At 43.6% G+C, this 14159-nt stretch overlaps 1 protein-coding gene across 4 annotated transcripts in view; it reads right to left on the bottom strand.

The window, feature by feature from the left end:
* Window positions 1-14159, bottom strand: part of DIS3L2 (DIS3 like 3'-5' exoribonuclease 2) — a 382646-nt gene that overhangs the window by 218147 nt on the left and 150340 nt on the right. For all 4 annotated transcript variants that reach the window (XR_014016571.1, XM_081243341.1, XM_081243343.1 and 1 more), the window contains 2 exons: window positions 5164-5264; window positions 235-482 (listed from right to left, as the gene is read on the bottom strand). Coding sequence is in view for 3 of the 4 variants with exons in the window: in XM_081243341.1 (XP_081099467.1) it covers window positions 235-482; window positions 5164-5264 (349 nt within the window). In the remaining variant the exon portion in view is untranslated. The remainder of the gene's footprint in view (window positions 1-234; window positions 483-5163; window positions 5265-14159) is intronic.

Below are 14159 nucleotides of genomic sequence, written 5' to 3'. Positions count from 1 at the left end.
TGTTTTATGCCAAAAACCAAAAACAAACAAAAAAGGTGATTGCCTGGCAATTCAAGGAACCTATAGGTGGCCAGTTGAGGTGGTAGCTAAGGGTGATTTCTGAAGAACCACGCCTAGTACGCATGCTTTAATGAAGAAATAATAATTAAAATGCACACAAAAATGTTTACGTAAATGCTACCTAAACCAAGCTCTGTCTGGGATCTGTGGTTTTTCTCGCCAGAGGTCACCTACCCCAGGGCAAAGTTGCTGTCTTCCTTCCAGTCCACAATGCGGCAGATGAACAGTGTGTTGGCATAATCTTTAGGCCGGGTCACAAAGTCCTGGGGACAGTCCTTGAGAGGTACATAAATTCTAGGCACCCGGTGGTCCGAGGGAGAAAACAGGGCATACTTCCTAAACAGTTCACTGTTCTTATCGGCCAAGAGTTTGAGGAAGCCAGTCGCTGCACGGGAATGTTTTTTTTCCAAGATGTAAACCACCTGAAAATACCAAAGATATAGTCAATGCTGTTTATCTGTAGGACTGGATAACAGTTGGGAGAAGTCAGTAGGATGTTACTGGGTCAACTATCTGGGTCCAGCAGTTTTTCTAAGTCTAAATGAAGTACCTCTCAGTGATGCTCTGTGACTAAGTTATCTATATTTAAGTTGTAACAACTGAAGCCAGCGAGCACATATACCCAAGGAAAACTAAGCAATACACAGATTAATTAGATGAAAGTGCTTTTAAAACCAAGACCTATGTCTCAAAGAAATATGTAAGACTCCAGCAGGGAAGTACGGCTCCAGGTATTTGTTCTGCATTACATTTTTCTCACATGAACTATACCAGTATCTCAGGTGAACAATACAATAGTTGTTTGTTTTAAAATGTTATTAAACATAAATAACTTCTTTATTATGCCTTCAAATGCTGAAACCTTTTAACCTTCCTTCTCTCCAAGATTAAACCCAGTCTCTCATTTCACCAGGCAAAAATTCAATAGCACAAGTATGTGCTATTTCTACCAAGAGAAACACATCATCTTGGACTAACCCATCATTCAGCTCTCACTCTCCTATGCCCCTCCATGGGCTTTTTCACCACATCAAGACCACTAGTGCCTTGACCCTTGCCTTCTCTCAATGTCCGTTAGCTACTTCTTAGCCTTGAGTCCTTTCCTACCTGCCAGAGACACCATGTTTCATCACTTCAAGTCCTGTTACGTATGTCATCAAATGCCTCACCCCTCTTGTTGTTCCATTGCACCTACCCCAAAATCCTCAATTCTGGAACCATTCAGCCACTGCTATTCTCTAACCTTAAACACAAGTTACTGAGTCGACCAGAAAAGAAGAAAATTATAATCATACAGATGGATACCATCACACATTAATGTTATACAACTGTTGCTAGGACCTCAAAAGCTCTAAGGTATTTTTTTTAAACTGTTCCCAGTCAGCACAATGTATTCTTTTTGGCTGCATGGGGTCTTAGTTGCGGCAGGCGGGGTCCTTGTTGAGGCGTGTGGCACAGGCTCTTCGTTGCGGCGCGCGGGCTTCTCTCTAGTTGTGGCCTGCGGGTTTTCTTCTCTCTCTAGTTGTGGCGCGCTAGCTCCAGGGTATGCGGGCTCTGTAGTTTGTGGCATGTGGGCTTAGTTGCCCCACAGCACGTGGGATCTTAGTTCACCGACCAGGGATCAAACCCACGTCCCCTGTATTGGAAGGCGGATTATTTACCACTGGACCACCAGGGAAACCCCCAGCATAATCTATTCTTTAAGCCCCACTCTCTTGATCCTTCTTTTGGGACACCAATTATCTGAATGCTGGATCTTTTTTACTGTTCCACGGCTTCCTGAGGCTCTGCTCATTTTTTTTCAATGTATTTTCCCTCTGTTCAGATTGGGTAAATTCTGTTCATTGGTCCTCAGGTTAACTAATTCTGTGCTGAGTCACCTCTACTCTACTACTGAGCCCATCCAGCAAGTATTTCATTTGTTGCTGTATTTTTCAGTTCTGTAATTTCCATTTAGTTCCCTTTTTATAACTTCTATTTCCTTGCTGAGACTTTCAGTTTATCATTTGTTTCAAGAGAATTTTTAATTGCTGTTAAAGCATATTTATGATGGCTATCTTAAATCGCTATCAGGTAACTGCAGGATCTTGGTGTTGGCATCAACTAACTTGGTGTTAGCTGTCGTTCCTCACTCAAGTAGTGATTTTCCTGGTTCTTGGTATAAGGTGATTTTCTAATGTATCCTGGACCTTTTGGCTATAATGTTAGCAGGTTCAAGGTCTTATTTAAATCTTGTCTTTTAGAAGGCAGTCACCCTGTCTAGGGTTAGCATGCAGGTCCCGGACTACTTTTGTGGGCTGTAGTTACAGTGACAATTTAGTTTTCAGAGCCTTTGCAATGCTATTTTGATATGTTTGGTTGACAAGGTACCACTGGGGCTCCCACTAGTTTCTGCTGGTACTGCTGAGGGGCTGGAAAGAATTTCTTCAGGCCTGGCCACGTGGCTGGCCTCTCTAATATGGGTGAGGAACACATCCTAGTCCACATCCCTGCAGAGACAAAGAGACATCTCGTTTAGGGTTTTGGGTGTAGTGGCACCCCCTTCTACTGGTGCTACCTGGCTGCTCAGCATCTCTGGGTGGGAGAGGGGCATCTCAGGCCCATAAGGATAAGAGGTTTCCTGGACCACATACTTGTGGTAGGATCTCCCTTGCTAGTGCAATGTGGATGTCAGGTGTCTCTGCATGGGGGAGGGGAGTCTCATACCTATGAGGACAAAGGGGCTCCCCAGGCTGGGCTGCTTGCTGCGGGAGGATCCCCCTTACTGATGTTCCCCCAGCTGTCTGTTACCTCTAGGTGGGAGAGGGGAGTCTCAGGCCCATAGGGACAAAGAGGCTTCTGGGGCTAGGTCTCCTCTTTGGCAGGATCCCTGCTGTCAAAGCCACCCAGATGCCTGGTGACTCTTGGTGAGAGAGGTCTCAGGTGTGGTGGGGAAGGAGAGCCCTTTTCCTGGCCACTTGCCATCAGCAGAGATCCCAGTCAATTTGTCTTATAGGTGCTGCTGGGATTGCCTGGTGTTGTTGGAGGGCCTCCTGTTAGATCTGAGTGAGGAACGAGTCTGCTTGAGCCACCTGCTATTGTGGGGTTGGGATCCAGAAACCTGGGGCCTGGGTCCCCTTCTGTTGGTGGAGGGCTTGTAAAGTCCCCTGCTGCTACCTTGTTCTTCTAGTCCTAGAGTCCCTAACTAGTTTGCCTTCCTCTTTTCATCTTTCCGAATTCTCCTTTGGTTGTCTCTTATTATTGTCCAGAACTTGTAGCTGCGCTTAGCGGGGAGGCGCAAGGAGAAACGAACCTATGCCATCTTGTCTGATGCTTTTCGTTTGAATGTTCGACAGGACAAGAAGTAATACACATCAGCATGACATTACTCATGATTCATGTGTTAGCTGGCACAGAAACGACTTTACCACAGTGTAAGTTCTGCCTTGTAATTTTAGATTGAATTCATTAAGAAACTACACAAAAACACATAAACCCCAAAACCAAACATAGCAAGAGAGGGAGCACCATTGGGGGGCAGCAACACATTGCAGAACACAAATTCCACTGACAGAGGTTTCACCTCCACTCAGCTCTGACCAAAGTCATTTAAGAATGTGGCCCACTGTGCTGGATGTCTTGTTCTGTCGAGAGATGCCGGAAGCCTGACACTCCTTTTTTTTTTTTTTTTTGTATAGGCTACTAAGCCAAAATTTTAAAATATTGCACAGGTCAAGCAAAACACAAATTTGTGAGCCAGACCCAGCCCACGATCCTTCCGTTCATTATACTCTTTCACACCTATCATATTGCCTAGTATACAGTTAGTATTCAAAATGCTTATTAAAATAAAGATCTAGATAACTGAATGGGCAATTGGCAGGGGAGAGTAAAATACAGGTAATATAATTTAGAAATTCCTCATTTCGATACGCAGGAGACACTCTCCTAACCACCTTGCTAGACTGAGTGGCAAGGCCGCATTCCCAGGTTACACGTGCTGCGGTGCCTCTGGTAAAGGAAAACCTCACGCTATCACACACTCCATCCTTTGTCATCGTACCACTCCTTCCACCAGGAGCGGGTCAGCTGTGTTTGATCCCGTATCTGAATATGTCACTAGCATATAGAATTTCTTTTAAGTTTTAATTTTATTTATTTTTGGCTGTGTTGGGTCTTCGCTGCGGCGTGAGGGCTTTCTCTAGTTGTGGCGAGTGGGGGCTACTCTTTGTTGTAGTGCACGGGCTTCTCCTTGCGGTGGCTTCTCTTGCTGCAGAGCGCAGGCCCTAGGTGTGCGGGCTTCAGTAGTTGTGGCACACAGGCTCTAGAGCACAGGCTCAGTAGTTGTGGCACATGGGCTTAGTTGCTCCGCGGCATGCGGGATCTTCCCGGACCAGGGCTCAAACCCACGTCCCCTGCATTGGCAGGTGGATTCTTAACCACCGCGCCACCAGGGAAGTCCTAGCATATATAATTAAAAATAAAATTGAACTACACAAAAAAACAAGTTGCTTTTGTTACTGGATAACTAAATTAAATACTTTGGAGAAACTAAAAAATACCTATTAAAAACTTACTTTTGAATTAGATGTGGTTATGACAACAATAAAAAAAATTGGAGCAAAAAACTAAAAATCTAGAAGGAGTCTACATTCATATTGCTTCACCAGTGCCTAAATTCTCACCCCATTCATTCATTTGTTGCCGTGCTGCATGGCATGCAGGATCTTATTTCCCCGACCAGGGATCGAATCCGTGCCCCCTGCAGTGGAAGCGCGGAGTCTTAACCGCTAGACCATCAGGGAAGTTCCTCTCACTCCACTTTAAATAAACCAAACCGGAAATCATAGATGTCACATTACAAGTGCAGTTTAGGCAGAAAAAAGATAATGCAGAACCTCACTAAACATACCCATACATGAAGAAAAGGTCTTGGCCCTTCATCCAAAGACAGACAAATGAACATACGTTTAAAGTTATGAAAAAGATTCACTTTTTATGATTCCCTGCTTCCACTGACTCTTCTGATTAACTGACCAACTACAGTCCTAACTGAATTGTATGAGAGGCCTCCAACAGGTAGCTCAGCTACCAGCCAGACAAGTGAAGAAAACAGGCAGAGACCTTTGCTGATCTCTGCAGCGACTTCTCTGGTAAAGCTCTTGTGTCCTGTGACATGAAGGTGTTCTCGTCTTTTGTAACTGGTGCACCAGCATCCTCTTTTCCTAATTTAAAAAAAAGAGAAAAGAAGAGGAGGAGGAATCAGGTAGACACATACCTATTAGGCATACAGACTCATGGGAGTTTTAAATTCAGAGCTGCAAGGATTCTTGGATACCATTTACCCCAAACTACTCATTTTACAGAAAAGGAAACCCAGGCCCACAGTGGTTAGGTGACTTGGCTAAGATCAGTTACGTCACTAACTTGTAGTAATGCTCACACTCAGCAGGCCGCATTTTATCTATTTAACATTATTCATATGTTAGGCATCATACAAGTGGAGAGCAGCAAATTATGCTGAATTAAACTCAATCGCCTATGTGTCAAAATGCCAAAATAACTAAATGTTATACACTGCCCCAGCCCACAATGAAGAATAGAGATAGGTTAGCTTATTATGCACATCTGCTGAAATAAAACAAAATCAAAATAAATGTTAACTTTCAAAAGTACTTTGGTACAGCCATAACAAACAAAATGGTGGAAAATAGATTATATTTATTAAATAAACAAATAAAAAGCCAACCCTGATTTTCCTGGCTTTTCTTAGTGACATTATATAAAGAGTAAAGTACTTAAAGTCTTTTAATGTTTAATTTCCTTTCTTAAAAAACTTATAAAATTCACATTCACCCAAGAAACTGAAACCACTAAAGAGGGAGTTAGGCTCTGGACCAGAAGTATTAAAACCACTCATGAAAAAAAGCAGCAAATTACAAACTTCTGAACATTTAATATTTTATATTTTCATGCGTTACATTAGATTTCCCCCACAAAATATTCTTATCCAACTCTACTGGAGTTTCTGGATTCTAGGGGTCACAACCAATTCATGTGGGACCCACTCCAGCTAGCTAAGAGAGACTTGTACTTATCATCATTTAGACATTACCAAGGCCAAAATAAATAAATAAATCCTTTTCAGGACTGGCTGCCTCTTAGCAAAGGCTCAGCTAAAAGCCAACTTTACTCTGGGCGTACTCTGGAAACACTGACATGATCTGACCTACTGGGGCTTAAGAACAATCAACTGTATGCTTTTCCATCTATGCTAAAATCTACCTACCATAGTGCCCACTGAAAGCAGAATTCTGTTTTCTAAAAAGAAAAACAAATGAAAACTTTCCCATTGTAGATCGCCCTCTTTATCACCCTGTAAAAGAGGGACATCATCCAAGTTCATCTTTTATTTTAGACCAAGTTCAGGATTCCAAAATCATCAGATGCTTTCAGAACAACATCTTTTATACTCTTAGGGAGAAAAAAACCCACACAAGTTGTTGACCAGTTCCATAACATATCTTGCCAATGTGTTCTACACAACAGGTAATTCAGGAAAGATTAGGAGACTGGAATTACCATGAACAAGTATACCCTACCTAGATATCTGATATCCGAGTTTGGTCTCAAGAGCTGGCAATCAAGACAGGGTAGTGAGCGTTTTTCTGAGACAGCCCAAATCCTGGGCCTGCAGCTTTCTGTAACGGTCACTGGTGGCTCCATCCTAAAATGACTATTGCTTCAGATTCCATCCCAACGACAAGCAAGTCTTCTGTTCCAAAGGTTATACCAGGTTGCATTCAAAAAAAGAGGGCAAGCCATGGAAGTGGGCCCAATTATGGTTTTCAGAGATCACATGTGAACATGACCTTTCCAGGTTCTGTGTTCATAAGGATATCCTGGCAGAAATCAGGCTTTGTTCAGACAAAGATGCACTCTAATAAATTAAACTGAAGCTTGTAGCCTAACAGGTGAGCACCACAGATATGTTCAATGAATGTGAAGAAACACACTGCCAGTTTAGAAAAGTGAATCACCTTAACAGGTTTCCAACAACTACGTCTTGCCACACCGAGTAGCAAAGCTGTCAATTTAATGAGAGAATCTATCGCATTGTTTAATCACAAGATCATTTGTTTCTTCATTTATACCATGTGTATTTACTGAGCACTGGGCATTGAGGATTCAGTGTGAATAAAAGAAAGATGATCCCAGCCCTTATGGAACATACAGTTTAATGTTGGAGTGATATTCAATAAATAAGCACTCAATAAATACAGAATTATAAACTGTGATGAATGCTAAGAATGAAAGAACACTCCCAAGGAGGAAGAGAAGAGAACATATGATTTAGATTAAGAAGTCAGAGAAAGGCCCTGTCTGCAAGTGACATTTACGCTGAGATCTGAGGATGGTGTGTGTAGGAGTGAGGAAGGGAACAAAAGACCCCGAGTGGGGAATGGTACTAGGGAAGGGGTGGAGGTGGGAAGTCCTTGGCACAATCAGGAACAGAAAGACCAGGTGGCTGGAGCACAATGAGCAAGAATGGGCATGGCCAGAAATGGACATGAGAGGTAGACAGGAGTCGAGTCAGATGGGGCCCTGCAGAAGTTAAGAATCCTGAGTTTAAATCTACATACAATAGGAAGCTGGCTAAGGATTTTGTTCAAGAAAGTGACTGCCTAACTTGAGACTCGGCCAACCTAAGACGGGATGTTGGAAGACCAGTGAAGAGCTATCGCAGAAGTCCAGACACAAGAGGATAGCGCTACAATACAAGCACTGGAGATGGAATTAAAAGGATCAATTTAAGAGATATTTTGGAGTTGAACTAATAGACTTTGGTGGTAATTAGATGTGAGAGTTTAAGGATTATTAGATATAAGAAATAAAGGATTACTTCAAGCTTTCTGACATCTGCAGCTAGGCTGATGGAGGCATTACTGGCACAGGAAAGACTAGAGGAGGCGGTGAAGACCAAGGGTTCTACTTCAGAGGTGGTTCTATTTGAGAGGCCACCTGTGAGATCGTCAAGTGATGATACTGAGTAAGCAGTTCAACATGAAGAATCTGGAACTCAAGAAGAGAGATCTGCACTATGGCTCTAAGTATAATTTATATGCCAAGAACTTCCATATTTATAGTTTTCCAGCCCAAGTTGCAGAGAAGAAATTCAAACCCAAGTCTCTTCAACTACTAAGTTCCTGAAGCTCTTCCACTGATACATGCTCAAGTATGAAGCTGTCAGTGTTAAGGAAATAAGAAAGATTCACTGAGGAAGTGAGTTGGGCTTGAAGGATATACAGATGTTTTGGAGAAAGAAAGTTGAAGGGCATTCCAGGTAAAGGCCAGCACTTGTACAATGGCCCAGAGCTGTGAAAGAGCCTGACATGGTAAAGGATTAGTAAGAGATTTATTGTAGCTACTAACAGTTTGAGGACACAAGTGTTGGGCAGGAAGGGACTGGATGGGGAAAGGAACAAAACTGGTGGGGAGATGGGATAGGTCCTATGGCAGAGATTCTAGTTACTGCCCAATTTATCTATTCTCTTCTTTCCTACTAAGCAGAACTCCGACTTTTTTTTTTTTTTTTTTTTTTTTTTTAGCTAGTATTAGTTAGAAGACTACATTCCTCAGTCTTTTTGTAACTAAACATGGCCTGGATGTCTAAGTTTTAGCCCATAAGATGCAGGTTAAAGTGTTGATTTAAAGGATGGAGGTACAGTCTTTCCCTCTTCCTCCTTCTTGCTGGCTGGAATGTGGATGTGGCAGCTGGACCTCAAGCACTCATCTTGGTCCTGGAGGCTACAGGACAACAGTGCATTCTGCTGTGCAGAGCAGCACAGCAGAATTGAAGACTATGGAGCTAACCTATAAGCCTTGACCTGCCTACCTCTGTTCTTCTTTTCTGTGAGATAGAAATAAACTTCCTTGTTTAAGCCATTGATATTTTAAGATTTAACGCCACTCTCAGCAGAACATACTTCCTAACACACAGGTCCAGACAGTGAAACTGATAAGCTTGGATACTATCCTACAAAGCACCGTAAAGGCCAGGGACACATATATTTTAGAGCTATGAATTCGGCAGCGTTCCAGAGTGGAGAGACAATAGTAGCAGGGAGCTTAGGAAGCTGGGGTTACAGTCTAGATGAGATGCAATCAGAATCTAAATTAAGAGAGTGGCAGTGACAGTGAACAGAGGCAAGATTTGAGAGAGATTTTTGAGAAGGATGCTGTGAAGTGTGTCTCCATCACTATCAATGACTTAGTACAAGAAAAGGGGCTTAAGTTAAAAGAGCTTTTGATTGACTATCAGGGAAAATGCTTTCACAGAACGATGAAACTCCCTGATGAATTACTAGAAGAGGGGAGAGCTGCCGGCAGTCCTCAATGAAGGGAAAGGTTATGTTTCCCCACAGCCTTCAGTCTGCCGTACGGAAGGCAGAGCTGGCCCCATGCATTCTGTGGCCCCTTCCAGTTAAAAATGTCCAGAAACTAGTGACTACCAAAATTCTTCAACTAAAAAACAGAATTTTCTACAACTGGACACACTACAAATATAAGCAACTGCTCACTATGTTCTCCAAAAAAAACACTCTAGGAGGGAAAATCCAGTAAAATCCTAACCTCTTTATACAGATTACCTGAAACTTCTATTTTAAACATTCAAAAAGTAAAACACCATGGTTTGCTGGAGTTGGCATGGCCACTTCCTTAAAAATGATTTTGATTTGGCCTTCTCACACATAAACAATGGACTGACAAGGCTGATGATTCTTAACACTTGACAAATGCATCAGGTTTTCGGATGATTAGACTGTGATACTAAGTGAAGGCAAAGTGAAGAAAAAAGCAAGGAATTGGGCAAAAAGGTGTTTCAATCTTTCCAATTAAAAGAGTGACAGGGCTTCCCTGGTGGCGCAGTGGTTGAGAGTTCGCCTGCCGATGCAGGGGACACGGGTTCGTGCCCTGGTCTGGGAGGATCCCACATGCCGTGGAGCGGCTGGGCCTGTGAGCCATGGCCGCTGAGCCTGCGCGTCCGGAGCCTGTGCTCCGCAACGGGAGAGGCCACAACAGTGAGAGGCCCATGTACTGCAAAAAAAAAAAGAGTGACAAACTCTGACAAATCCAAGCATTCTCATCTCTGAATGAAGGGTCACAGAAATTTAATGAAGGGTCACAGAAATTTACAATTTCCACCAAGAACTCAATGAAAACTAATATAAATTGGTCCATGAAAACAATTCCCCTAAGATCTCTCAAAATCAACCAATGAGGAAAAGTTACTTTCTGGGCCCCTCTCCCCAGTGAAATGTAGGCATGACAACACAAGTCCTCACAGGGCAAGGTAACATTCTTGTTAGAATAATTTTCTGGATGTCCCTGGTGGTGCAGTGGTTAAGAATCCGCCTACCAATGCAGGGGACATGGGTTCGAGCCCTGGTCCAAGAAGATCCCACATGCCACCGAGCAACCAAGCCCGTGTGCCACAACTACAGAGCCTGTGCTCTAGAACCCACAAGCCACAACTACTGAGCCTGCACACCACAACTACTGAAGCCCGAGTGCCTAGAGCCCGTGCTCTGCAACAAGAGAAGCCACCACAATGAGAAGCATGCGCACCACAATGAAGAGTAGCCCCTGCTCACCACAACTAGGAAAAGCCCGGGCGCAGCAACAAAGACCCAACGCAGCCAAAAATAAAATTAATTAATTAATTAATTTAAAAAGAAATAAGGAAACAGTCTCCTGTGACTGGAAAAAAAAAAAAAGAATCATTTTCTGTGCTGCAAGTTTGCCAGCCCAAGCAAATCTCTCCCTCTGAAATAAAGCTACTGCAATTGTACGGTGCCACAGAACGTTCACAGTGTGTTCACATACATCACCTCATTTGATCCACACCATTACTTCATACAATAGGTAGAGTAGGTATTGTTATTCCAGTTTCACCAAGGAAACGGAAGTACTGAAGCGGCAGAGCCAGCCGATGACATCATTCAGGGATCCTGGTGCTATAACTGGGGCAGCCTGTTCCACACAAGCAAGAATCAGAGCATCATGGGAAGAGCCAGGAAAACCTACATCAAGATACTGCTTAAGTGGCCGTGGGACTCCTTGAAATGCTGGCGTCAACTCAGTGAAGGCTCTGAATATCTGTGGAGTGTCAGGCACTACAGATAACCCTGGCTCTGTCCTTGGAAACTCGTGTACTAGAAATGAAACAAAATGCAAACAAATACTGAAGTACATGGAGTTGGTGACTGCTGGCAAGCAGTGTGCCCAAAGGCAGTGAGAAGGGAGCCAGGGAGTTTGACAATGAACCCCCGAGCTAAAATGGGAAGGCTGAGGAGGAGCTGGCTAGATGGATGGGCACGGGGAGCATTCCAGAAAGGAAGACCATGTGTAAGGCACCTAATCAAGAGTAAAATGAGAAGGACAAAGGTTCTCTGTGTCTAAACATGTTGCAGGGACCAGACCACGAAAGGCCTCACCTGACATGCTGAAGAGCATGTATTTTACATTTTAGGGATGGAAAGCCATTGAAAAAAATGAGAATAACATAATCAGAATTATACTTGATGAGGAGTCAAGGGTCAGCCTATTGCTCCTTTGAAGATAATCTGTCTTTTTCTCTAGCTGCTTTTAATACTTCTTTTTCCTTTTTTTTTTTTTGCGGTACGCGGGCCTCTCACTGTTGTGGCCTCTCCCGTTGTGGAGCACAGGCTCCGGACGCGCAGGCTCAACGGGATCCTCCTGGACCGGGGCACGAACCCGCGTCCCCTGCATCGGCAGGTGGACTCTCCACCACTGCGCCACCAGGGAAGCCCTCTCTAGCTGCTTTTAAGACTTTCCCTTTGGTTTTCTGTAGTTTCATCTTGATGTATCTAAGTATGGATTTTTTTTTAAACTCTACTTACAATCATTGGTTGTAAATCTGTGGTTTGGTATCTCAACTGTTATGGAAAATCTCAGCCATTATCTTTAAACTTCACCTTTGTTCATTTTCTCTCTCATCTCCTTTCTAGGTCTCTAATTAAACTTATTCACACCTCACTCTATTCTCTATGTCTCTTACCTGCTTCCTCTGCATTTTCTATTTGTCTCTCCATGCTATACTCTGGACAATATTTTCTTACCGTCTTCCAGTTTGTTAATTTTCTCTTCAGCTTTATTCAATCTTCTGTTAAATGCATCCATTGAGGTTCTTCTCTTATTATTATTATTATTATTATTTGCGTTACGCGGGCCTCTCACTGTTGTGGCCTCTCCCGTTGCGGAGCACAGGCTCCGGACGTGCAGGCTCAGCGGCCATGGCTCACAGGCCCAGCCGCTCCACGGCATGTGGGATCTTCCCGGACCGGGGCATGAACCCGCGTCCCCTGCATCGGCAGGCGGACTCTTAGCCACTGCGCCACCAGGGAGGCCCAACACAGTCGTTTTTTATAGATGGTAATGATTCCAATATCTGATGACATTTATGAAGGGCTGTTTCTGTTGTCTGTGGTTGCTGATGATTCTTGCCCTTGGAGTATGGTTTCCTTGGGTGCCTGGTTATATTTATGTGCTGGTTACTGAATAATCTGAGGCCTAGGCAGAAGAAACCTTCCTTGTGAAAGAATTTCCACTGGATTTTGCCAGACATCCAGAGGCACAACCAGCCCATAAACCAATTCAAGACTTGAGATTCCTTGGTTGAGCCAGTCAGCTTGAACCTGGGCTGCAATTCCACAAGAGAGCTGGTATGTTTCAGGTCCACCCTCACCGTGACAGTGCAGTCCTTTGGGGTCCCAGCTTCTTGTGAGAAATCTGAGCTTTATTTCTGTCCCCCACAACTGCTGGTCAAACCTGCACTCTTGCATGGGTTTTCCACCCTAATTTTAACCTGGTAATACCTGTGAGCTCTTTGATGCTTTAAGAAGAAGGCTGGGTTTGGTTTGGTTTTTGTATTTTATCTAAATATTTTTGGTTGTTTCAGTAGGAGGGTGCATGTCTGAATAACAGCTCACCATTACTGTCTACAGAAAGTCGCTAGAGTTTGTATTTCAGAATATTTTTCAGGTGGCAGTGTAGAGCCTAGTGAGTAGTGACAGGAGTTAAGAACAGGAGAGGGGCAGTGGTGATCTGTGCAGGAAACACAGCAAGGAAGCTACTGTGATAATGCCCAATGTTACATTAAGCAAAAGTACAAGGGATGGAGAGAAGAGACAGGTATTCTCACATTTATTTTTCTCAGCAACCCCACGAGGGAAGCATTACTATTCTGGTTCTTATAGCAATCAGCCATTCAAAGAGGTCAAGTAATTTATCCCAGGGTTCATCCAAGGAGATGGTTAGTAGAGGTGGCATCAGAACCCAGTATGACTCCAATTCCAAACTCTTCTTACCACAGTATGATGAGATCTGGAAGAAAGACAGGTGCATGTGGGTGGGTTCCAATGACGATGGGAGGATTGCCAAAATTTTTTTAATTCACTTAAAGACATAGAAGGATTTTAAATTTTAGAAGATGCCAAGTGATAAACAGCTCTCTAAATAACTTCACTGCTTCCACCCACAGAAATGACAGAGTAGTTAAAAGCATGAGCTTTTGGACTTCCCTGGTGGTGTAGTGGTTAAGAATCCTCCTGCCAATTCAGGGGAAACGGGTTCAAGCCCTGGTCCGGGAAGATCCCACATGCCGCTGAGCAACTAAGCCCACGCACCACAACAACTGAGCCTGCACTCTAGAGCCCCCGAGCCACAACTACTGAAGCCTGTGTGCCCAAGGCCCGTGCTCTGCAACAAGAGAAGCCACTGCGATGAGAAGCCCGCACACCATAACGAAGAGTAGCTCCCGCTCGCCGCAACTAGAGAAAAGCCAGTGCGCAGCAACAAAGACCCAACGCAGCCAAAGATTAATTAATTAATTAATTAATTTTAAAAAGTCATGAAACTTTCCAAAAAAAAAAAAAAGCATGAGCTTTGGAGTCACAAGACCTAAATTCAAACCTAGGTCCTGTGATCTTGAACTTGTGGCTTTGAACAAGTTACTCCCTCTCTCAATTTCCTCCTTTGGAAATCAGGAATAGTATACATGAGTTATGTTTACACGGAGTGCCCCGGCACAAAGTACA

Source organism: Mesoplodon bidens (genome assembly GCF_964165515.1).
Source record: "Mesoplodon bidens genome assembly, chromosome: 8".
In the NCBI taxonomy this organism is placed as follows: Eukaryota; Metazoa; Chordata; class Mammalia; order Artiodactyla; family Ziphiidae; genus Mesoplodon; species Mesoplodon bidens.
Note: the sequence above shows the minus strand (reverse complement) of the source record. Positions and strands in the feature narration are given on the sequence as shown.